Source organism: Pseudorasbora parva, chromosome 20 (genome assembly GCF_024679245.1).
Source record: "Pseudorasbora parva isolate DD20220531a chromosome 20, ASM2467924v1, whole genome shotgun sequence".
NCBI lineage: Eukaryota > Metazoa > Chordata > Actinopteri > Cypriniformes > Gobionidae > Pseudorasbora > Pseudorasbora parva.
Window position 1 is genome coordinate 38,019,738 of NC_090191.1, and position 25,891 is coordinate 38,045,628.

At 36.4% G+C, this 25,891-nt stretch overlaps 1 protein-coding gene and 3 long non-coding RNA genes across 4 annotated transcripts in view; 2 read left to right on the forward strand and 2 right to left on the reverse strand.

Moving 5' to 3' along the window:
* Positions 1-15,379, forward strand: part of LOC137048747 (uncharacterized) — a 16,755-nt gene extending 1,376 nt beyond the window's left edge. The window contains exons 2-4 of the long non-coding RNA XR_010899509.1: positions 514-600; positions 2,510-2,585; positions 15,240-15,379. This is a non-coding gene — a long non-coding RNA (uncharacterized lncRNA). The remainder of the gene's footprint in view (positions 1-513; positions 601-2,509; positions 2,586-15,239) is intronic.
* Positions 5,977-9,696, forward strand: LOC137049660 (uncharacterized). The gene is made up of 6 exons (XR_010899671.1): positions 5,977-6,631; positions 7,121-7,213; positions 7,824-7,966; positions 8,132-8,253; positions 8,767-8,887; positions 9,316-9,696. It is a non-coding gene; the product is annotated as an uncharacterized lncRNA (long non-coding RNA).
* LOC137049930 (uncharacterized) lies at positions 12,254-14,120 on the reverse strand. The gene is made up of 3 exons (XR_010899749.1): positions 13,466-14,120; positions 12,887-12,979; positions 12,254-12,352 (listed from the first exon to the last, which is right to left on the reverse strand). It is a non-coding gene; the product is annotated as an uncharacterized lncRNA (long non-coding RNA).
* On the reverse strand, positions 14,356-19,562 carry avpr1ab (arginine vasopressin receptor 1Ab). The gene is made up of 2 exons (XM_067427013.1): positions 18,002-19,562; positions 14,356-15,599 (listed from the first exon to the last, which is right to left on the reverse strand). The coding sequence occupies exons 1-2, from the start codon at positions 18,867-18,869 to the stop codon at positions 15,214-15,216; spliced, it is 1,254 nt and encodes a 417-aa protein (XP_067283114.1). The 5' UTR covers positions 18,870-19,562; the 3' UTR covers positions 14,356-15,213.
* Between the last annotated feature and the right edge of the window lie 6,329 nt (positions 19,563-25,891).

Consider the following 25,891-nt stretch of genomic DNA (forward strand, 5'->3'; position numbering starts at 1 on the left):
TCTAGAAAGACTGAGTTTGAAGTCATATTCTGATATGGTTTGCCTGTCGTCATCAAAAAGCTTCATGCTGTGTCTATGAAAAATGAAATAGAAAAAGAACAATGGACTGGTGTGGTAATTAGCCGTCTATAGACAGCTCTCTTCCGAAGTGATGACAGCTTACATTTCCTGCACTGATTTTTAGAAAGATGAAAAGAGATAAAAAGCTGTCTGATGGTCCTTACATAAGGATTTCTTGTTGTTTTGAATGAAATATGGGAGAGCTAAAAGTTTGTTTGAATGACAGTGAAGTGAAGGAACAGATATAAAGTAAGGGTAGGATGTAAACTGTTATTGAATAATACTGAAATAATGAAATCAAAAGAGGAATTGCTGAAGAAGAATTTAAAATTAGAAACACTTTGAACATCATAAAACGTCTGTGGAGTAAGGCATATTTCATCATAACATTATAATATACTTAATTCACCCACTATATTGCTAAATGTACACTGTTTTCCCCCATTTCAACAGAGAAACATGCTATGGCTTCTCTTGAGACTCCCCTGCTTCAGAGTGCTATAAAAAGCCCCCTCACAAGTTGATGTGACTGGATACAAGGTATATGTTTGTGACGTCAGAAACACCAGCGATTTCAAAGTGTTTTGAGACTGTCTTTGGTTCACTGGACTTTTAAGAAAAAAACACTCAGCAGCAGTGGTGCAGTTTACTGATACATTTTGCACATGGTTTGTGTTAAATCATATTAAAAACACAACATAGACACATAACAACTTTAAAAAACGTGTAAAGTAAGTCAGACAGATATTGGGGAGCGCGACCATTTAATGTTTTGAATGTTAGAAGCAATACCTTAAAGTGTATACGTGATGCCACGTGACAGAAAGTATTATATCACTATACAAGGGTTTAGATCTGCTACTGCTTCACTCACACAGGGTGTTCCTCAAGGTTCGGTTCTTGGCCCACTATTATTCGTCATCTATATATCCACTTGGTGACATCATACGCAGGCATGGACTTAAGTTCCACTGCTGTGCAGATGATATTCAAATCTATCTCACCACCAGCTCTGATAGGCCATCTCTGCCTGACTCACTCACTGCATGTATCAGGGGCATCAAGTATTGGATGTCCCGGAATTTCCTTAAATTGGATGATAAGAAAACAGAGATATTATTGATTATTGGTCATTATTGATTATTGGTCCTACTGCACAGTCAAAAGGATGAACCAGTCTTTTGATGTTCATGGAACTCAGATTAAGCCTTCGTCATTGATTCGTAACCTTGGTGTCTTATTCGATTCAAATATATCTTTTGGCCTTAACATTTCTTTTGTTAAAAAATTTTTTTTCCATCTTCGTAATATTGCTCATCTCCGAGCAATATTTTTTCCATCTTCTTTCACCATTGCTGATACTAAAACCATAATTCACGCATTAATCACTTCACGTCTGGACTATTGCAATGCCTTATTTCTTGGTCTTTCCAAAAAATGTATCGCAAGATTACAGTATGTTCAAAAATCAGCAGCAAGATTTCTCACCTCCACTAGGCACTCTGCTCACACTACTCCTCTGCTTCATGACCTTCACTGGGTATAAATGAGCCAAGAAAGTGCAGAGCCAGTAATGCCAATGTCAGAGAGCCTAGAGATCATTAATTCATGGCAGACTGTGTCAAAAGCAGCGCTTAAATCAAGAAGCAGCAAGATGTTTATCAGTATAAGAATACTGCCTTACAACCCCAGTGAGCGAGATAAAGGGGACTAGAGTGAGAAAAACTCACTAGAAAGATACAAAGCAAACAATTCTAGAAAGTAGGTATGAATGGTTCTTCTATGGCATTGCTGCAAATAACCCCGTTATTTTTAAGAGTGCATTGTTGTGTTGTGACAGAATTGTAGCATTTCATTAAAAATAATGAGGGGAAATGTGTTGAGTGGGAGAGATATGGAGATGTGAGGTGAAGAAGTCACAGGCAGCTTTAGAGGAAGGCACTACGAGGGACGTATGAGAATTACAGATATGAAGAGTAGACATTGAACTCAGCAGGACGCCGTCACTCTGCATTATGAAAGTTGTTCTATTTCGAATTCTCCCCCATTAACTGTAAGCTAAACTTCCTGTCTCAAACAATGCACTTCCTTCCTGGCAATTGTTTAGGATTCAGCCATCTATAGAATAACAATGAGTTCTTGCACACTTATTGTGTCTAAAAGGAATTGTTCTTTGATGTCCTTAAGACTCATTTAGCGTTGCGTTTGTGTCTATGAAACAATGTTTTACCATCGTAAATGAACTGCTGAACATGTTTATTTTTATCAAGTAAAAGATGGGTGTACATTTTCTGTGTTCATTTACAGCATGTCAAAGACACTTAAACATGAATATTACTTTTAACCAAAACTCAGTCCTTGATAAAATGTGCATATGAATAGAGCTAGAATCAGTGTGAAGAGAGAAAGTTACATCATTCACCTGAACTAACCTTTGTTTGTCTTTCAGGAGCATGTGAGGACAAGACACTGCGAACCCAATTACACACCACCACTGAGAGACCTGGTACCATCAGACAACTAATGTGAGTGTTTGAAGAGAAGGTGACACATTAATGAAATTCTCCATAAAAAGGCCTCCTTCACTCTATAATTAAAGGTGACAGGAACATTCAAAGAGGTGGTTTCACTGCAATTATATAAATAAGGATTTTTGGTTCCTTTAAAGAACCTTGCCGTCAAATTAACCCTTTTAAAAACCTATTAAAGGTTGGTGCCATTGTAACCCCTCCTGTTATGACCACCTGTTCCAAGGGGACTCGAACTCGGGTCCGCCGGCATGAGAGTAGGACACTCTTAAAGCTACACTGTGTGATGTTTTCCCCATCTAGCGGTGTAAAGGTATATGGCAATCCAGTAAATATTAGTTTCTGTTCCTCTCAATTCTGATTTCGTTTTAACTCCTATGGTGGCCGATTTAGTCCAATATTAACATGGCTTCCAGTTCGACCTCGTCAATGAGTGCCATCGAGTGTTAAATACGCGAAAAGCGAAGCTTGAATTCACGGGTATGTCCCACTTTGGCTAATGTACTTTCAAGATGGAGGGGCAACATGGCGACCGGCATTCGAACCCCTCACCCGTATGTATTTTCAATGGCATATTATAAACTTACGAGAATACTTTATTACTTGAAAGAAGTAAATATACATTTATAAGCACATATATTTTTGAAAGAACTAAGTGTTTTTAGCTAAGAATAAACTAAAAAAGTTACACAGTGTAGCTGTGTAAGTGTAACCAAGTGTAACCAAGGAGTGTAACCAAGGAGGTTAAAGGCTGCAACCCCTTGTGTCAGTCGCTAGAGCATCTCGAGGTCAGAGGAGTGAGGTTTACTCTAGCTGGCCTCTGTTACACCATGACCCATTAACCTTCAGATTGTGGGTCATGAAAGTTTAAGAGTCTAGAAGATGAGCGTTGGGTCTAGAACCTTCTGAGACTATAAGTGCACTGTGAAATTTACAGTAAAAAGCGTCATGGTCAGAACGTTACAGGGAAAACTATGGTAGCAACATTTAAGGTTTACAGAATGAACTCTTAAATTTGCAGTAAACTTTTTAAACAGTAAACTAGTTTGGGATATTGTACGTACTCAATTTGGGATATTGTAAGTACTCAACTGAACAAAATATATAACACTGGTTTTTAGATATTTTACTGCAGAAATACTACATAGTGCACCTTTAACTATTATAATGTTAATATACTAACCTGAAGTACTGACATTTTTTGTATAATAATCTACTGACAACCACCATAAAAACAAAGCTGAGGTAAATAATGTGTCAAGCAGACAAATACAAAACCTTATCATGAAAAAAAATTAATTTAGCAAGTTAGCAACATAAGATGTAACACAAAACCTTAAAGTACACAACGGACAAAAAAAAAAAAAAAAAAAAAAAAACTAAGAAGGAACAATTTATTAAATGAGCCATCATGTAAATTTTATATATTTTTTAAATTATGTCAATATATTTTAAATACTTTTTTACAGCGTGATAATGTATATCCTAGTGTGTCTTATTTGTATATGTGTGCGCACCAAGGGAACCTCCGACTCTTTTTATATTTTGAATGTCTTTCAAAGTCCACATGGCCCTTGGCGTTATTAGATTTGCTGCCTAAAACCCAACAAACCTTTCCTGCTCATTGACAAGGCCGACTTTACCTGTCAGCAACATTTAGTTTAAAAGATGAGCCTGACATTACCTGTCAAGTGGGTTAGAATCCTGTAATAAAACGCTGATTGCTTGCCAGTGGTGTTCAGATCCGAAAATGAATCCGGCATTATGTGAAGAGATCATTCGAATCCCAGCTTAGCCGGAACGTACCTGTTGATAAGACTCGGATTGGGAGATTGGAGCCACTGGGGTTTTCATTTTAAGCAGATAAGGGAAAGCTGTGGAAGATGATTGGAGTTTAAGTGTAAACCACATCGAGATCGAAGCAGATGTAAAGGATCACCCTTTCACATGCATAGTGGTGTGCTATGCCAGATTTTCTCAGGCTCACACATCCGTGACCGCAAAATATTTAGGCACTTAAAATGTCATTGCATTTGATAATATCAATCCAAGTGGTATTTATTTTAAATAAAGATATTGCAAAAGCACATTTTTCATTTACATGTAACCATTTACCAGATGCTTTTAACCACATTTGAATAAAGTATGATGAGCATTACATGCAATTTATTAAACACAACACTTCATAAAAAGACTTTTGTTAGATCTATATGATAAAACAGTAGATTAGTGAAACTTTAATAGAACAAGTTCATAGTAAATGTGACAAACTGTGTGTGTGTGTGTGTGTGTGTGTGTGTGTGTGTGTGTGTGTGTGTGTGTGTGTGTGGGCATGTTTTTGTGACATGAGGACACAAATGTGTATAATATGGGGATAGAAAATACTGTTTGTACAGTATTAAAACCATTACGCCTAGGAATGTCCCCATTTGTCACAAAAACAAACGTGTGTGTGTAAATATAATTGGTAAATAAATCCCTGCAATAATGGCTCAGGAAACTGATAATAGTTCTAAGTAAACAATCGGGTTACAGAAGAAACGCTTTTTAAACAAGGAAATTGATTATAACGACAATTTATAAACCTTTAAAGACAGACTTACTATGAGCTACAAGGTTGTTAATCCATGGTATTTGTTTCTGTTGAAGACCACGTTTATTACAAAATATTCTTAAAATAATGTTTAACAGTGGAATTCATAATGAAAACTACATTACCCATGATGCTATACAGAACATTTCACCAATTAGAGTCAAAACATGCAAAACATGCCTAAAGAGCTGCCAAAATGCATATTTTATTGTAATATATAAAATCAATTTTTATAAAAGAGTAAATTTGTTTTTCTCCATCATTTTAAATTCAATTAAGCAGTTTGCTATGATTCATGGGATTGTAGTTCTTTCCCTCACTAAAGTCTTACACAGTCTTTGTACCTTTGTATTTTTTCAGATTCAAAATACTTTTTTTGCTTCAAATCAAAGTTTAATCGTATGATTCACCTCTGGCTTTGGTATCTGGTTGGCTTTTTTTTTTTTTAAACAACTTAAAAGGTATTTTACAACTTATCAAAAATCTCTATTAAAAAAGAAATGAATGTAAAAAAAAAAAACCAGCACCACTGAAGAAGTGGATTGGGTACTAATGCACTCTGTAGCAACATTTGGTTTCAGATGCCATTTGGTTTGATTATTTGGTTATGTAATGCAATAAAATGTGATACATTAGACGTTATTGAGTTATGCAGCATAATTAAGGGTGAAAGAGTCCCTCTGCGTAATATCTGTAACTAGACTGAGAGACCAAGATTGCAGACAATGGTTTCCACTGTGGAAAATTACAGCTCACCCAACACAGTCTCACCCCTACTCGTCAAATGTTGCCGAACGGTCAAGGGACCCTGACGTCAGCTGTTGACGCACAGGGTACCCCTAAATCGCCATTTTTCGACGTACTGGGTAATCCACTGATTTCAATGAGAAACCTAGGACGTCATAAACAGACGTGTTGGGCATGTGCATGTTATCGTCATGATGGAATTTATTGGGTTATAATTTTTCCATTATGACATGTTGGAGTGTGATTCTCAATTTAATCAGCCAGCACAATTGTATTTACATTTATTTACGCTATGATACACGTTTGAAACAGTAGTCAAACCCCACCCCGCCCTAAACCTACCCATTTGCGTATTATATGATATAAAACACAGGCTGTAACAGACAACAGGCACACTTTATTGAAAAAGTCCAACTATTCCGAGGCCAAACGATTGAATTGTGCGAAGAAAAGACCCAAAAGCAATCACCGTCTCTATCCGCGGCGCGCGGCGCGCGGCCCGCGCCCGTGCGTCACACTGAAGACGCCACAGGTAGACCCCTCGGCGTCACGCGATGGACGAACTGGGAACCCAATTGCTTTCAGTGGGAAACCTTTGGCGTCAACATTAGACGGCAATTCTATCGGTATGAAATCGCGCTGAAGAAGTCTCATTCAGAACACATCGCGATGTTTGGCATCAGATCACGTGTGCCACATGTTGGTGAGTAGTCATACATATTATGTCCTAATATTTGATATAAAGTATTTTCTGCTTGTCGTTATCGATCATGTTCAGTCACTGCATTGTATCTGTCATCATCTCCACTGAGGCTTTGCATTTCTTTGCTTTCTAAATAAACACACCTTGCTAATAGGGTAATTTAACACTGTCACGTGACGTGCTATAGACCTTTAAACATTTGTTAATATTTAATAATAATTACTAGTGTAGTTCCAACGTGGCATTTGTAGTAGAAGCACAATAAAAAAAACAAAAAAAACAACACTTGCCATGCGTTTACCACAGTATTGGTAGTTTTAATGTGATATTTGTTGTAAATACACAGTAGCCACAACAATTACCATGCTTTAAATGCATTTTAATGTAAAATCCAAATATTGTTATTTAAATAGTATACTTTATAATGCTATATATTATATATTATGACTTTTTTCTCTCTTTCTGTTTTTTTTTTTTTTACCTGAAAAGACCAAAAGAGCCTCTCGGACTCAGTCAACCCATTCTTGTTTGTGGAGAAGTAACGGAGAAAACCGAAAGCTGCAACAGCAAATATTTGTAATGGTATGTATGAGTTGGTTTGAACCCTTTATCAAACATTTTATTTAGCATTTGTTGTTACTTATTCTTACAAATCCTATAGCTCAATCAGTAAGAACATATTCCCAAAGTCTTAATAATTCACAAGATTTAACAAGTTGTCAAATTCGTATGATTCTCGTACATATAGCTCTGAAAAAAATTAAGAGACCACTTAACATGGATTTCTAAATGTTAAGTGGTCTCTTAATTTTTTTTTCCAGAGCTGTATTTGTATATGAAGAGTTCAGATGCAAAAGCCTCAAAAAGCCACTTCGGTCACATGACATCAGATATTCGATTATTTTTTCTTAATCAGATCAGTTGCAATGTTTATAACGTCCCGTTTGCATGTAAATAATTTATGTGATCACAAAATCAAGTGAGTTATCTACATTTTCAAACAAATTCATATGATATAGCTTGCTATTATATACTTTTAATAATGGGAATGCACACATATCTGTGAACTTATTACATAAATGTATTTAACATTTAATTATGCAACGTTTTTTTTACAGCAAGAAACAGTTATGTATGAACTCACAACTTGCATGCAATGTAATACAATTTCCTCTTTCTTTCTGTCTTGCAGGATTACTTGCAGATTACTTTTATTTATTTATTTTTGTTTAAAAGATCTCTACAATATCAAACTCAACAGCTCTTTTAAGAGTCAACCCTCACAAGAGCTTCTAGTGATTCTCAGCTAATCTTGCCGTAATCAGCCCTTCACAGGTAAAGTTGAATATTATCAGTATCAGTATATATACTAAAGTATATACAGTTTTTAATGCTCACCTTAATCTTATGGTAAATTAACTTTATTGTAACTGTCTTAATTTATATGTTTTAAAAACAATAGTATTTGCACAGAGTAAGTGAGACTTTCTTGTTTTACAGAAGAGAAGAAAGACCAGACCTTATATCGAAGCAAGCTAAGAAAATAAGTCATTTGTTTAGGGTGAGGAAGGAAGATGGACATCTTGTGCCCGAAGAAGACAGAAAAGTGCGCAAGTCCATTGGTATGTCTTGTATTGAAGCAATGCTGTAATATGTAGTACAAAATTTGATGTTGATCTCTCAAAGGACTATTCATTTCAACAGTGATCATTCTTTCTACTCTGATAAAATACGTACCATTATTCATGTCTAAATCTTTTAATAACTCCTAAAATAAGCAAATGAGGTTCTGTATCTTGGATTTATTTAAAATGGTAAATATTTGTTTTCCCTTTTTGATACAATTATTATTACACTTTTGGCCTTCAGTTCTTAAAAACTGCACCGTCTTTTTGTCTTAGATAAAAGTAGACAAGTGTGGGAAAAAGCATTTAGTTGTTATAAACTCCATGTATTTCTCCATTGTTTTGTAGACCATGGATGGTTCTGGGTAGCTTTAGAAGATAATGAGTTGGGACATATTAGGAATCAAATAGTAAATGTTCTTTGAATTATGTGTAATATCTGGTTAGTTCTTTGGCTTGAAACAAGGCCTTATACTCCACAGACTAAACACATTGCATTTGTGTTTTAAGATGGATAGCAAGAGAAGGCACAAATTCTACAGGAAAAAGATGTGCTGCCAAGGAGGAATACAAGAGGCAAAAACTCTGCTCTCTGAGAACTATACATGGCCATGGGTGCTTCATAAGCATGGTAAGTCTGGTGCCTGGGTACCTATTTCTTAATTCTGTCCATGAAAGTTGTATTGCAGTATTTGAACAATTTTATATTGTAAAGGCTATCACAAGTGATGCTCTTGAAACAAGTAACTAAAGAAATCTAGCATCACTGACAAAGGCTCAGAAGAGACCATGCCTTTCTAAAAGATCTACTGTTTAAAAGGTTGCTGTTGATATGGGTAAATTAGTTTTTGTTCAGGACTTGGCTAATATTATGGGCTGCAATATTATACATAATGCTTCAATGTGTATATTATTTTATGTACTGACTGCTGCTTTGTAAATTTGAATCAGGAATTGGCATTTCTGCCCATTTTGAGGTGGAGAGTTTACTGAAGAACATAGGTTAACCTGACTGTACATTAAACTTAATCTGAATTGTGTTTGTTGTTTTACTTTTAGACCAGGACTGGAGAACGCCGGATTATACGACTTCTTCCTCTGGTTGAGAAAAGGCTACACAACATCAGTGATCACATCATCTGTACATTGATTATACTGTAGGGTACAAGTGGGCGAACTGTTTAGAAGAAGAAGAACATGAACATGATAGAGGGAAGAGACAGAAACCAGTCTAGTTGTAATAATGAATCATTATTTTCCAACACTATATCAAATCTGTTTTCTGTATCATAGTTGACTGGATGGGATTATGTGGCACTCATTTGTGTGGCTTCAGCAGCTGTGAATGGATTAATATGATGTTAATGTGTTTTTTAAAACCCATTTTTATTTATCTTGAATCTTATTTGACTTTATTCTACTTTATTAACTGTATACTGTATCCTCCAATAAAGTGTTGAGTGATAAAGTTTGGTGAGTATTGTGTATGGTGTTTGGTACAGTAAATACACATTCAACCAGTTTATTTAGGTTATCTTATTAATTACCAAGAATATTTTACTTGAGAAGTAAACATTTTTTATCTGGTTATATTATATTTGGTACAATGCTCCAAAAAGTTGTATATACTTGCATGCTGTGACAAGTATGTCAGTTTTTAGTGAAATAAAGGGAAGGATTACAAACACTTCAAGCTTAACTGAAGATGATCCATGTTGATCATTCTGGTACATCTACTACTGCAATAAGAATTAAAGCATGCACATTTTCGATGCCAGGTACGTGAAGAGGGTGTAGATGAAATTGTGACAATGTCTCTTGTTATTTTACTTAATGGTGCATTGTCCTATATTTAATAGTAATAATGAAGTGTAAATAATATAAATTGTTTTTGTTTACTCTGGAAATTGGATAATGGCAAGTTGTTGCAGGTTCATCCATTATATTTATTAGTGTTTATCCATAAAAGAAAAGAAAACTTAATAATTATTATTTTAAAACATTTCTTTCAAATATTTCTGCATTTCATCAGATGGTCTTACAATATCAAAACCTATACACAAGCATGACGTTAGAATAGAAAAGACAAAATACTCTGATATTTAAATGTGACTCAAAGTTTGTTGTACGTGATGAGGAGAATAGATCTGTGTATGTTGTACTGCCCTTACACCTCCAGGGACCCAGTAGTGGCCCCTGGAAGAGCAAAAAAAAACCATATTTCAAATGGCTTTAACTCAAAGTATGGTTAGCGTATCACAGAGAAAATTGGCAGGACAACTGCATATGCAATGTTTACTAAATAATGTTGGCCACAGTTTTCAGACATATATGGAAAGCTGCCATAAAGGTTTATTTAAAAGTGCTCACAGTAAAATATACAATTTCAGCTTGGCCCTCATATATGTCCTAAAGGTTTACACAATGAACATATTTTAATATCCAGTTGTCCATTAAATATGTAATTTACTTAACATTTATTGTTTCATTATGAAACCTTTTAAACTACATTACCCATATATCTGTCATTGTATCAATGCAATGGGAAACATGGCGCTGTAGTTCATAGAAGTGTGCTGAAATGCTTAGGGTTAGGGTTGGGTTCTCAGTAAAGGAGTCATTTCTCACAACATAGCGACACTTTATAGTTAGCTTAACGTATAACTGACGTAATAATAACACCAAAACATACTTTGTAACATGAAACGCCGTTTTATATGGTTAAAACAGATAGTCCAATCACAGCGCGTTCTGCGATAAAGTCACAGCCAATGACAACCCAGCTGAACAGAGGCGTCACACTTCCTTGTCCATTTATGGTAAATTATATCACATCTCATCCGGTTCAACTGAAGGGGTAGATTCCTTAAATATTTAATATTTAGGCTGCTAAATATTTATTTATTCTAATTAAATAATAAAACTCACATTTTAAAACGAAAGTCTTCTTTGTGTGGTTAAACTGATACATAATAAATATATTTGAAAGAGAATCCTTTTTCTATGCAATGGTCTACAAGCATAAACTTCTTTAAGCCATCCTTTACAATCTGAACTCTTGGAATTAAAACAAATATAACAAAAGCACAATGAATGCACACAATTTTGTAAGCATATTCCAATATTTAATGTCAAACAGTTTAAATACAAATGTAGTGCCCATATATATATATATATATATATATATATATATATATATATATATATATATATATATATATATATATATATATATATATATATATATATATATATATATATATATATATATATATATATATATATATATAGGCAAAAAAAGAACATTTTACATTCTTAACTTTAATACTATATATTTGCGATTATTGTTCACTTTTATTGTAACTAAATTAAATGGCAATTAAAATAGTTGATGATTATTGTAAATGTTAACCATTTTCAGTAAGAAAATACTTCTATAAAGTACATTCATGTTACAGTTACATTAACAAGGTAGTGATATAATGATAGAGGTAGTTATGGTGGACATGTACTTTAGTGACCATTGTAATAAAAGTTTTAATGAATAATTATTGATTTCAAAAGGTATTAACTCTCACTATCTTCATTTGTTCAAACAAACAACAAATGCAGAAATATACATTGGACTATAGCATCATGAAGTCAATGCATGACTAGAACCAGTGGATGGCAATAGATATGTCCTTCACTAAAACTCCTGATGATAAAGGCATAGGCAGACATCAAGAACAGTTTATGAATATTGGTTCTGCATATATCAAAGAGATCATAAGACTCTACAGACTCCACGTGAAGAATTTGAGACACTGTGACAGAGCAAAGGGTGCACTTCACTGGACATGTTCCATGTATGCCCAAACAACAACACCCAAAAACACTTATGAAGTGGACACCACCAGGAGGACGCACGAGATAGGGAAAACCAAGGAAGATATGAGACAGATGTTTCACGAAGACCTCAATGCCGGTGTTCCATGAGAAGATGTGAAAATGTGGCCACAGATCGAATATGTTGGAGGACACATGTTGCCCAATGTGCCCAGGACAGGACATGATGATGATGTTGTCAGTTTATACATAACTGTAGGATTTATTTCTGTAAAAAACGTTGCATAATTAAATGTTAAATACATTTATTTAGTAAGTTCACAGATATGTGTGCATTCCCATTATTAAAAGTATATAATAGCAAGCTATATCATATGAATTTGTTTGAAAATGTAGATAACTCACTTGATTTTGTGATCACATAAATTATTTACATGCAAACGGGACGTTATAAACATTGCAACTGATCTGATTAAGAAAAAATAATCGAATATCTGATGTCATGTGACCGAAGTGGCTTTTTGAGGCTTTTGCATCTGAACTCTTCATATACAAATACAGCTCTGGAAAAAAAAATTAAGAGACCACTTAACATTTAGAAATCCATGTTAAGTGGTCTCTTAATTTTTTTCAGAGCTATATGTACGAGAATCATACGAATTTGACAACTTGTTAAATCTTGTGAATTATTAAGACTTTGGGAATATGTTCTTACTGATTGAGCTATAGGATTTGTAAGAATAAGCAACAACAAATGCTAAATAAAATGTTTGATAAAGGGTTCAAACCAACTCATACATACCATTACAAATATTTGCTGTTGCAGCTTTCGGTTTTCTCCGTTACTTCTCCACAAACAAGAATGGGTTGACTGAGTCCGAGAGGCTCTTTTGGTCTTTTCAGGTAAAAAAAAAAAAAAGAAAGAGAGAAAAAAGTCATAATATATAATATATAGCATTATAAAGTATACTATTTAAATAACAATATTTGGATTTTACATTAAAATGCATTTAAAGCATGGTAATTGTTGTGGCTACTGTGTATTTACAACAAATATCACATTAAAACTACCAATACTGTGGTAAACGCATGGCAAGTGTTGTTTTTTTATTTTTTTTATTGTGCTTCTACTACAAATGCCACGTTGGAACTACACTAGTAATTATTATTAAATATTAACAACTGTTTAAAGGTCTATAGCACGTCACGTGACAGTGTTAAATTACCCTATTAGCAAGGTGTGTTTATTTAGAAAGCAAAGAAATGCAAAGCCTCAGTGGAGATGATGACAGATACAATGCAGTGACTGAACATGATCGATAACGACAAGCAGAAAATACTTTATATCAAATATTAGGACATAATATGTATGACTACTCACCAACATGTGGCACACGTGATCTGATGCCAAACATCGCGATGTGTTCTGAATGAGACTTCTTCAGCGCGATTTCATACCGATAGATCTGCCGTCTAATGTTGACGCCAAAGGTTTCCCACTGAAAGCAATTGGGTTCCCAGTTCGTCCATCGCGTGACGCCGAGGGGTCTACCTGTGGCGTCTTCAGTGTGACGCACGGGCGCGGGCCGCGCGCCGCGCGCCGCGGATAGAGACGGTGATTGCTTTTGGGTCTTTTCTTCGCACAATTCAATCGTTTGGCCTCGGAATAGTTGGACTTTTTCAATAAAGTGTGCCTGTTGTCTGTTACAGCCTGTGTTTTATATCATATAATACGCAAATGGGTAGGTTTAGGGCGGGGTGGGGTTTGACTACTGTTTCAAACGTGTATCATAGCGTAAATAAATGTAAATACAATTGTGCTGGCTGATTAAATTGAGAATCACACTCCAACATGTCATAATGGAAAAATTATAACCCAATAAATTCCATCATGACGATAACATGCACATGCCCAACACGTCTGTTTATGACGTCCTAGGTTTCTCATTGAAATCAGTGGATTACCCAGTACGTCGAAAAATGGCGATTTAGGGGTACCCTGTGCGTCAACAGCTGACGTCAGGGTCCCTTGACCGTTCGGCAACATTTGACGAGTAGGGGTGAGACTGTGTTGGCTCACCGGGACTGTAAAAATAACTTAATTAGGTTTATATTCCATCCTTCTTTGATCTTGGTGTCATTAGTCCTTCTGAATCTGGAGGAGACCTGTCAGTCAAGCTTTTTTTCAGCCTGTCTATTACAAGGATGATGGCTGTTTTAAGCGAACTAGTCTGGGTTACACTTTATTTTAAAGTGTCCGTGTTACAGTGTAAGTATTGAGTAATAACAAAGACGTTACACAGGAAGACGGTGGGCTCCGATTGCTTTTAATATGGCGAATAAGCCCCGCCTTCTAAATGAAAGAGCCAATCGTTGATTAGTAAAGTCACTGCAGTACTGCAGATGTGTTGTGGCTAGAAGGAATAGCAGCCGTCAGCAGTGAGACAATGCTGCATTACATAAAGTATAACCATAAGTATTACCCAAGTCTGTTTAGCTTTAGGCATTGAAACTTGTGCACACACACCACACACTCATAGACAGTTTTATATGCTCTTGTTGAGATTTTTATATATTTTTTACATGTGTTTGACACAACAAAATTCTTTATATGTACATAAACAGTTTGTCAAACACGAGGCAAGCTCAAATTTTGCTCAGTTAAAGATTGGCTAGACCAACACAAGATAAAGCTCAAGTTCTACACCAGTATAATATCAAATGTTATTTAATCAGTCATAACACTGACACGTACACACACACACACTCACGATACACTCTTTTGCTCCCACCCAATCAAAAAGAGCTTCACGTTATCGATGTAAACAAATAAGACGCAGATCAGCCTAAGAAATGAAGCCAATATTAAACACAAACCTGGAGTCACAGACTTTAGCCGTAAAGGAAAGTGCAACGCGACATAATGTGCTGTAAAATAAATGCATCATTTATGAGAATGAACACAACATTCCTCTGTAGATTCTCATTCATGGTAGATTATGAGATTAATCTCTCTTCCACCATGAATATTTCATATTTTTGAGTAAGGAAAATGCTGAAAATGACTCTCCCCACACACTATCTCATTATGTGTGATAAAACTAGGTATTGCTAGTTAAACTCTTTTATTTATACAGTTATTTTCATCCCATCAGGCTCCTGGGACTCCACAGGCATACTCTGACTGGATTTACTGGAACAGTCAAACTGCAAACACTGACTGGATTTGCGGGAGCAGTCTAACCCTATAGACTGACTGGACTTCCGGGAGTTGCACGGATCTTTCCAAGAGTCTTTGTTCCGGGCAGCGGTCAGCTTGGTCAGGATGGTGTTCCTCCGGATGCTGCTGTCCGAGTCCTCTTTGTGGAACGTGTTTTGGGGTTTGTTCCAGCAGGGGAAGCAGCCAAAGAAGTCATTGAGGAGGTGACCGCTGAAGAGCATGTAGATCCACGGGTTACAGCAGCTGTTGAGACTCGCCAGCAGGGCAGAGAGGCTCACCGCTGCGTTTTCAGAATCTGACAAGAGAGAGAGAGAGATGGGGTTAAAGAGAGCCTTGTGGTTAAAGATTTGATATGATAACTGGAAGGTTGCACGTTCAAACCTTGTAAAAATGCATACGTTTGCATTCAGTTTTAGGAAGTGTTCAAACGGGGCCAAAATAATTGCAGGTTGAACTACTGTGGCTAATGATGTTTCTTAAGCCACGTTTCCACCGGAATTACCAGGAACAATTTCCTGGCATTCTGGGTAGTGTTGCGTATACATCGGTTGTATTGCAGTGCATTGTGGGATTCAATGAGTGCAGTCGATAACGTCAATTATGGTCTCTTACACCACTATAATGGATGTCCCCTCAAGTAGTGCCCTATTTAAGGGTATAGGGGGCGATTTCGGACATAGCCACAGAGTAACTCCCCAAAGTCCCTAAGTCATGGGGAAGTTCCTGCGGTGGAAAGGCAGGTTTAATGTATTTGGTTTTATATTTTTTATTTCTCTCTCTCTCTCTCTCTCTCTCTCTCTCTCTCTCTCTCTCACTCTCTCTCTAGGTGAAGCAATAACAGACTTGGGGCCAGATTAACCAAACAGGGGCAAATTAGCGTGAGAGCACAATCCTATAAAAGCGTCGATGGGAGTGGAAAGTTCAGTGTGTGATGTACTGACGACGGATTATATCCATAATGACCAGCACAATCCACCAGCAAGCGTCTGGTTTAAGAAAAGTTTTTTTGGGGTGGTAAATAATGGCTCAAACACCAGTAAAAGGACGAGTGCAAACCTTAGTAAATCACCTTGCATAAATCATTTGAATACTCTCCTCCCATAAATGTTGTGTCTGAAAGGGAAACTCCTATAAGTGCATGTGCAATAAGATCAGCCGCAAAAATAACCCTTATCAGCGCTAGTTTTTCACTTTAGTAAATCCTGAGAGTCGTTTTAACGCCAAAAGAGGGTTTGCAGTAGAGCAAGCTGTAAGTAAATCTGGCCCTAAAACTTAAATCAGTTTTAACTCATATAATAATAAAATCTTTTTGTTTTGTGCAATCCGATTATGCACAGTTCTCCTGTTCCTCACTGGTAAAAGGTAGCTAGATCAATATGCTGTCTCAGATTTATGAACAAAATATTAGGGTATGAAATCAGTATTTATTTTTTCTTTTATGGTGCACAAGTATATCTCCATATTGGAAGATGCACTTCCAATAAAACAATATTAGATTTATATAACAAGCATTATGTAATGGTAGCCTATATAAGCACGGATATTAATGAAAATACAGCAATACATGCTCCTGTATCCTTTAATTCCAAAGGAATGCTAATGGAATTCAAAAGAAGAAACCCTCTGGAAACCAGAAAACATCTTCCTGGATAAATGGAAATGCTGCTGAAAAATACAATGAAGCACAATGCAGTATGATCTTATATAGTTCTTATATTGTTTTATGTTGTAATCCCAATTACACTTGAAAGGAAAATAAATGATGGGCTTTAAACTGCCAAATTGAAATCAAAGAAAAAGATTAGTGGGTCTTAAAGTCACTAAAGGTTTTTTTTAATTCATGCATCTTTCAATTTAGAGATTTTGGGCTTTTTGGCTTTTCATAAAGTGTTTTGGAAAGAAAACATCAAAAATACACTTTTAAGTGAAGCTTTTATAGCACTTTTTATGCATATTTGTGCCTGTCAGAAAAAAAAATTCCCAGCACTTACATGCACCAAACTTTACACTTTTATTCATATCTATGTTCTGAAGAGGTTTGCTGAGGGGTTTGTTCATATATAATTTGCCTGATTTTATATATATATATTTTTTTAACATTTTATTTATTTATGCCTGTTGACAGTATTTTCTAATTTGTGATAAAAATAGATATCCAAAATACCTTTGACTCTGTCAAAAACACATTAAAGCAGAATTCTGAACCTGTCTTCATCCTAGTAAGTTATGCAAAGTAGGCTAGTGCATTAATTAGATGGTGCCTCATTTGCATATTTAAACCGAAAACTTATAATAGAAAACAATTTTTTGTTTGTTTGTTTTTAAATATGTAGTTTTCAACAAAATTCCTGAGTAGTAAGAGGTACACCGAGTGCGCAAAATAAATATGAAGGACGTAACCATAGCAACAGCTACTCGGTTTTTGGACTTAGACGTCGAAAGAAAAGAAAAACGTGTGTCACTATTTATTAGGTTTTTATATAATCAAACAGCACATTTCTCATAAAAAAATAATTCATGTTTTGTTTTAAAATATCTTTAAAACTTAACTTTAAATATATTGGCTTTAAAAAAAGCCAAAATACGAGTCACTTAACTTAACCGCTTGCCATCCAGACGAAATTCTTCGACCAACTGAAAGTCTTCGAATAATTTATACGCTTTAACTTACAAATGTGTAACCTTATGGCAACTTACCGTCCCAGGAGAAGTTTTCATCCCAGACTGACCACATTTGCACGGTGAAGAACGGAGCCCAGCACACTATGTAAGCCAAAACAATCACGAATGTCATCTTCACCGTTCGTAGTTTGGCTCTCGAGATGACGGTGACGCTACTGACGGACGCCTTTCCAATCATCCCGTTCTTGGTGCTGTGTGTGGAGTCTCTTTTGGTCTTGCACTTGAAGTTCTTCCAGATGCTGTGGCATATGAACCCGTAGCAGATCATGAGGATGATTACAGGGATCAGGAAGATGCCCACGGTGATCCAAGTGATGTAGGCTCGGATGCCCCACGGCTCGATGAAGTGTCCCCAGCAGTCGTACACATCCGAGCCGTTCTGGATCTCGCTCAGGGAGAAGATGAAGTACTGAGGGGTGCTGAGCAACAGGCTGCAGAGCCAAGTGGACCCAATCATGATGTAGGCTCGCTGCGTGGGCTGCTGGAGGGTCTTCAGCGGGTGGCAAATGGCGATGTAGCGGTCCAGTGTCATCATCACCATCATATAAGTGGACGCGAACATCCCCAGGACCTGGAGGTGCTTGACTATCCGGCAGAGGAAGTCAGGTCCGTAAAACCTGAAGGTGATCTCCCAGCAGAGCTGTGGGAGAACCTGAAAGAAAGCCACCACCAGGTCTGCGAGACTCAGGTGCTTGATGAACAGGTGCATGCGCGAGCTCTTCTTCTTGGTGTTGTGCATGGCCAGCAGCACGCACAGATTTCCGATGACCGCCACGAGGAAGGTGACGCTCAAAACCGTGATCTCCATTTTGGCCACGTCTTCGTTCCTACCGAACGGGTCGGTGTCGTTGCTCGTCGTGATTTGATGCGACGTGTTGCCCATGGTTGGGTTTGGAAACGAGCTGAGATTCTCATGCGTAAAAGCGCGCGCGCTCTCTCGGGTATCTGGAGAAGCGCGCGCTGCCCATGGGCTTAATTGCGCACGGACGTTCGTGCGTAAAAGGCAGCCGATCGGGTGTCCCCAAATGAGCAAACTTAGACTTCAAGGAAGGACCGATGCAATTACGTTTTAGAGACACGGGTCATATTCTGGTAGTACACATAACTGTGCCTCAATTGTGGTGATCTGGCTCTCGAATGTCATGAAGATCGTCTGATAAGTGTTGCATTCCTTAAATCCAGCCCCACCGAAGAGGCTGACAGGCTCAAGAGCCGCCCTCTCTGTCCTCAACTGCACGCCCCTAACAGCCTGAAAAACAACCTTAGTGCCGGCAGATGTAGGTACGAGCGCGCGCACTAATTGTAACCAACCGAGCGCATTAGGTTTCATGAATGGCATAATAATCATAAATGTCAAAGTCTTTACAAATCTTTTTTATTCTAAGTTTTCTTCTATGTGTACGATCTATCGTAATTAGAATTAGCTTTACATAAAATAATAGATGGTTGTTATGTTTCACTTGTGCGTTTGGTACAAAGCGAAAACTTAATAAATTCTCTAATTTGATCTAGCCATGTTCGAAATACAGATTTCATATAAATGAAACTAAAGTCAGCTGCTATTAAAAATCTAGCTTAAGAGTCTCTGAAAGATATATCTTTTAGAGACTCGTAAGCTAGATTTTTACTTAGGCCAATTTGTGCATGCATGATGAAGAGGATCAATAGTTATTGGCATTTTGGCCGACATTTGCGTCTTGTGTTTATAAATAACTGCCATGAAGACAGTGGACACTACACAGCTCAGTCCTCTTTTCGTGTCTAAATACGTCCAAACAAACCTAAAAGAAATGTATAACTTCTCCATAATAGCCTACTATATACTGCATGTTATATAAGTAACTGATTGTGAAATACTACAACCACAAGACAAAGAAATAACTGAATTTATTAAAATGCCTCCGTTCAAAAGTTTATGAACCAATGATGTTAAATACTGTGTTGTGATCTGGATCATCCAAGGCTGTTTTTGAGTTTTGTGATAGTTATTTTTGAGTCACTTGTTTGTCCTGAGCAGTTAAAATCCTCCAGGTTCTGCACATTGTTCAGTTTTCCAGCATATTTAGCATATTTGATCCCTTTCCAGCAGTGACTGTGATTTTGAGATCCATCTTTTCACACTGAGGATGATTGAGGGACTCAAACACAACTATTAAAAAAGGTTCAAACATTCACTGAAGCTCCAAAAGGAAACACAACGCATTAAGAGCCGGAATGAAAACTTTTGAACAGGACGAAGATGTCAAAATATTTCTTATTTTGTTTAAATGTAAAAAAAAAAAATTTTTATTTAGTTACTTACCTTCAGAAGTAACAGAAGATAGTTGCATGTCTTCCGGAAGACAAATTAAGTACAATTTACCTCTTCAAATTTTCAAAATGGTTTTCATCCCCAGCTCTTAATGCGTCGTGTTTCCTTCTGGAGCATCAGTGAATGTTTGAACCTATTTTAATAGTTGTGTTTGAGTCACGAAATCATCCTCAGTGTAAAAAGACGGATCTCAAAATCACAGTCACTGCTGGAAAGGGATCAAATATGAAAAAAAATCTGGAAAGCTGATGAATCTGCAGGACTTGGGCAGTTGAACTGTTTGTGGACTGCTTTCATCTTGTTTATTTGTCACTGACCTTTGAGGTCACAGCTGAGCATCATATCTAGTGTGTGTGTGTGTGTGTGTGTGTGTGTGTGTGTGTGTGTGTGTGTGTGTGTGTGTGTGTGTAAGAGAATATGTGCATTTGTGTGAGCAAGAGAAAAGGAGGAAATAGAGAGCAAGCTGGGGTAAGTATTCAAACTGTAAAATAGACTCTGGTTTTGGTGAAAAATGCTTACAATACATACCTAATTGCACATAAAAATTAATCTAAATAAAATGTTGCACTTTGTATAATCCTTGTTATTTCAACTGCCATGTTATCAACAATAATATTTGCTACCATGTTTTCATGAGCTGAATGGGGTCACTGAGAACCAGAAATGCGAAAAAAGGTTTGTACATAATACTTAAATCTCACTTGTTATACTTAAACACTTATGGAAAATAATTCAATTTGAAATACATTTGAATTTACTTCACAGCCGTTTTATATAGTATGGGTAGTATGAAAGAAAACTGGATGTACTCCGCCATGTTGTTACTGTCACATGACCTACTAGTGTCCGTTGTGTCACTTTCGCAGCCATTCATTACTCCTCCCCAGTGGCCTCATGGGATAGTAAAGTCTCCATCAAATGCACACTTCAGAATATCGGTGGAAGTTGTAGGTCATTTGGGGACTTTTCCTAAAATAACCTACTGTTATTTTTAATACTGTGCATTCAGACATACTACTCTTTTGCCGTACTGTTTTACAGGAAGTGTTCGATATGACCGTGGTGTCAGAACATCTCCAGCTGAAGTCTTGAGTGCAGTTCATGAGGAGCAGGTGCCTTTCACACAGCTATATGCTTATACAATTAAGAAGGATGTTTGCTTGAAGCCCGAATGAATTTAGGATTTGAGCGTGGCTCTGATGTCAAATCTGCATCTGTGAAACTTATCACATGGCATCATTTTAAATAATGACATTTAAAACATTGTTGCTTTTAGTGTGTGTTAGCTTGCTATATGCTGTAGCCATTTTAGCAGATACACTGAAAAAAATGGTGTTGAATTAACTAATTTAGAAAGACACTTTAATTACAGCTAAACATACTCCAATAATCTTTGTTTTGTTCACAATGTATATTCATTTAAAGCCACAATATGTAATTTTTCACTGGTAGAGGTTGCTTATTCAAAAAGGCGTAGCTCTATGACGTCTTGATTTCAGGAAGCTTCTGTTAAGCCGCAGACGAGAGCTTCTTCTTCTTCCGCTCATGTGTATGTGGGGTAATGCAGTGCTAGTTTATCATATTAGATGCATTTGAGTGTGTTAAAAGTTACGTAATAATGCTACTCTGTGTCTGCACGGTGGATGCTATGAGTTCACACTTCAGTAAGAGATGGATATTAGCCATGGTAAAACATGGTACTCGCGGTAAACCAAGAAAATAAGATTTAAACAATAAGACTAACTGTGTTGAACTGTAGAACAATGATTAGTTTTCTGTCGATTAATGTCTCACCTGTCTAAAAAAAACACCATATATATTTATTTGGTGTTTTCATGGTTTCTACAAAATAAAATCAGATTTTTTTTATGTCAATGCTAGGCAACGCACGGAGACGGTCCGTGTCCTGGTTAAATTCGCTTATTTCTCATTTAAACATTCTTGGAAACATTTGCGAAAATGTAAGTACACAAGTTAGCAAAATATATAACACTGTTCTAGTGGTTTGGGAATATTTAAATCCAAAAACTTTACATATTGTGTCTTTAAATGTATAGGTTTTCTTGTCTAGAAAAATGAAACTTTGAAATATTGATGACTCACCCTGCACACATTTTTGACCAATCAAATGCTCTCTGGAATGAGACTGCCCCTACCACTAATAAAAACAGGCAAGTAAATTACGTTTCAAAAAGTGATACTTACAGTCCAGAACTTACTGTTTCAATAGGAAAGAAAATATTTAATTGGGCTATTTTTTATCATTACTAAATATGAAAACATTCTGAAATACTTCTTGTATATTTTTCTGCAGATCACTACCGTGGAGGTGTGGTGGGAAAAATAGGAAAGTCGAAAGGAATACAAAATTATTCCAGAGTGGTTTTTGCTTTAATCATTTGTGCAAAGGCAGATTGACTGAAAGGTTTCTGCAGTCTTATGGCCTGAGGTAAGTGTCTTGAGCACTTGACAGAAATACAAATTGTGACTTTCAGAGCGTGTTTCCAGATAGGAGGGATTTGAGTCGTGTGGGAGTAAGTGTTCGTCTGCCTCGATGGTGATGTTCTTTAATCCCCTTTCCCTGATGAGTCTTCATTATGGACAGACATAATCAATAATCAGCACTGGTGTGTGCTTCGGTTTCACCCTTTAAAGAGGCACAATTTCACTAACAATTCTTCAATATAGGTGATGCTTTTACCCAAAGTAACCTACAAATGAGGAATACAGCAGAGCAGGTCTCAGCGAGGAAGTAACATGCAAAGTGCTAGAATAGAAAGTTCAAAGATTGTTCAGAGGAATACAGGCTATAGATAAAAGATAAATGTGAATACATAAGGCCAGTTTACAAAGAACATGTTTGCTGTTAAAATCATGACCTGAAAGAGATGAAAGTAAGAAATAAAGAATTAGTGTTCAAATACAAAAATGTCTGAATTACATTGAATTAGATATTAAATATAACATGCTGTAAACGAAATTTCAAAGACTGTTCAGAGGAAAACTGGATAGAATATGAAAGAAATAGTGAAATATACAGCGTCCAAAATACAAATTAAACATTAAAAATATTTAACTGAAAAGTTAAAAAAAAAGTGATTTTTCTCTAGTAAAAAAAAAAAAAAAAAACCTATATTTCTGTAAATGGCACTTGTTTTAATATTTTGTAATATAATGTTTCACGGAATGGGGAAATAACAGACGGCAGGCAGAGAAGCAGGATCCAAATTCAGGGGACATTTAATAACAAAAACCATCAAAAACCAGGAGCAGAATAACACTGAACAAACGAAAAGAAAACACGGGAAACAGAGAACTGAGAATACATAACAGCAAACAATGACCGACAGAGAACTACTGAATCACGGGTATAAATACACACCGGGGAACAAGGCTAACAAGAAAACAAGGGGAGTGGTGAATGGGAAACACCTGGGAAAACTAATCAACATAAAAAACTACAAGAACTACAAACTCCACAGGAAACAGGACACAGAACAATACACAGATACCTTCAACATAAAAGTCCCCCAGCGTGCCAGACACTGAACAGATGTGACATAATGTAAATATATTTATTTATGTTTAATTGTATATAGTATATATTATTGTCCTCCCCTAAGTACTTATTATTACACCGTAAAAATTGTTTAGAAAAAAAGGTTACCTGGTTGCCTTAAAATTTTGAGTTCATTGAAATAAATTTTTTGAGTTAATACAATGAACATTTTTTGAGATTCGACAACCTTTATTAAAATATTATGAAAAGATTTTGTAAGCATATTGGGTAATTGTGTGTGTTTTATTTCTGATGACGCAGTGAAAAATGCCAAATAGTGCTATTTTCATGATTTATCAAATTTTTTATGTGGTTCAGATACAATAATATTTTGAGTTTCTATTTATTAAACAAATTTCCTTCATTGTATCAACTCAAATTTTTAATTTCAATAAACTCAAAATTTTAAGGCAACCAGGTTACTTACTTTTTTAAGTTAAAACAACAAAAACCAACAATATTTTTTTTACAGTGTAGACATAAATTAAAACAATGGGGTCTGTACAAATCTACTTAAGAATGTGTTTTCTTTATCAGTACTCATCTGGCTGGATCTGTCTGGATCCTCCTGTCAACCCTCATGACAAAGGCCATCTCAGGACCTGCTCTCTTACTTGAGGTAAGGTTCAAGTCTTTTCTCTCACTTTAGGGTGATTTGGAGGGGTGAGGTGTCTAAGTCGCAACATCTAGGTACTGGGGTACCTCAGGGCTTGGGCCATTTATCTTCACCATCCACATGTCATCACTAGGAACTGTCATTCAGAAACATGTCTTTTCCTGTATGCTAATGGCACACAAACTGTTCTTCTCATTTAAGCCAGAGGATCCGATGGTAGCTGCTCGCAATCAGATATTTCTGCCTGGATGAAGGACCACCACCTTCAACTCAAACTTGCAAAGACAGAACTGCTTGTGTTCTCTGCCAACCCAACACATCATCACAACTTCTCCATTCAGCTAAGTTTGTCAACCATGTCTGTATTTATCTATTTAAAAAGATTAAATGATGTGTACTGTGGTAGACTAACTGGGACTTGTCACAGCACTTACGTATTTTTGCCCTTTTGCTGATTTGATTGCTTCTATTGTTCTACTCATTTGTAAGTCGCTTTGGATAAAAGCAAATTATTAAATGTGAACGGCATTAATATCTGGTTAAATTAGTAGATTTGATACAATTTAAATATTTATTTCCACTAGCCTAAAATGGGCAAAGTCTGTATTTAGTTTTTAAGTTGCGTAAAGCCAGCCAATAAGATTGGAGAGTGGGATTTCAGAAAGTTCTTCCCATTTTGTGCAGTGGTCTGTGAAACGACTGCGGGCAATCTGTGTGTGGGTGCTTTCAGAGGCTTTTTTATTGCACTGTTGGTAATGTCACTGGTGGGACTGGACTCCGCAGGTCATTATCTATGAGGCAAGCAGGTGTATGGTTGTGTACACAAATTACATTAGTCATTTTAACAGTGTTAGGATATTCAGATGTACGTTTATAGTTATTCAGGGATTCATTATTTGGATAGGGAGAATGTGGGCAGCACTACAGCGTGCACTAACAGATTAAAAGAAATGTGTCTCTTTATTTGAGAACATGAAGGGCAATCTTGAGGCAAGAACAGATCTAAAGATCATAACTCCCTCATCTCTGCCTGTATCTCACAGCCCACATTTCCGTTAACCTTGTTACCGGGGCTTGGCTTGTGTGTTCCCACCAAACAACAGCTGTGAAGCCCATTTGCTGTTTATTGTATTGAAACCATGTCAGAGAGAGAGGGGAACATGCATTTGTGAAAGAAAGGAAAGATATACAAAGATTTTAAGTTCTGTCCCTGTTCACACTTTGGTCATTCTTTTTTAATGTTCAATTTATATGCATAAAGCTGCAGCCCACAGACATTCCGCCTTTTCTGACGTTGGTTTAGATTTGGAGTTAATGCCGTAGTTTAACAGTGACAGATGTGATGCATTTGTTTGGGTACATGAGCCTACAAGGATTAATGATCACAGAATAGCAATCATTTATCAAAAATGGGCTTTT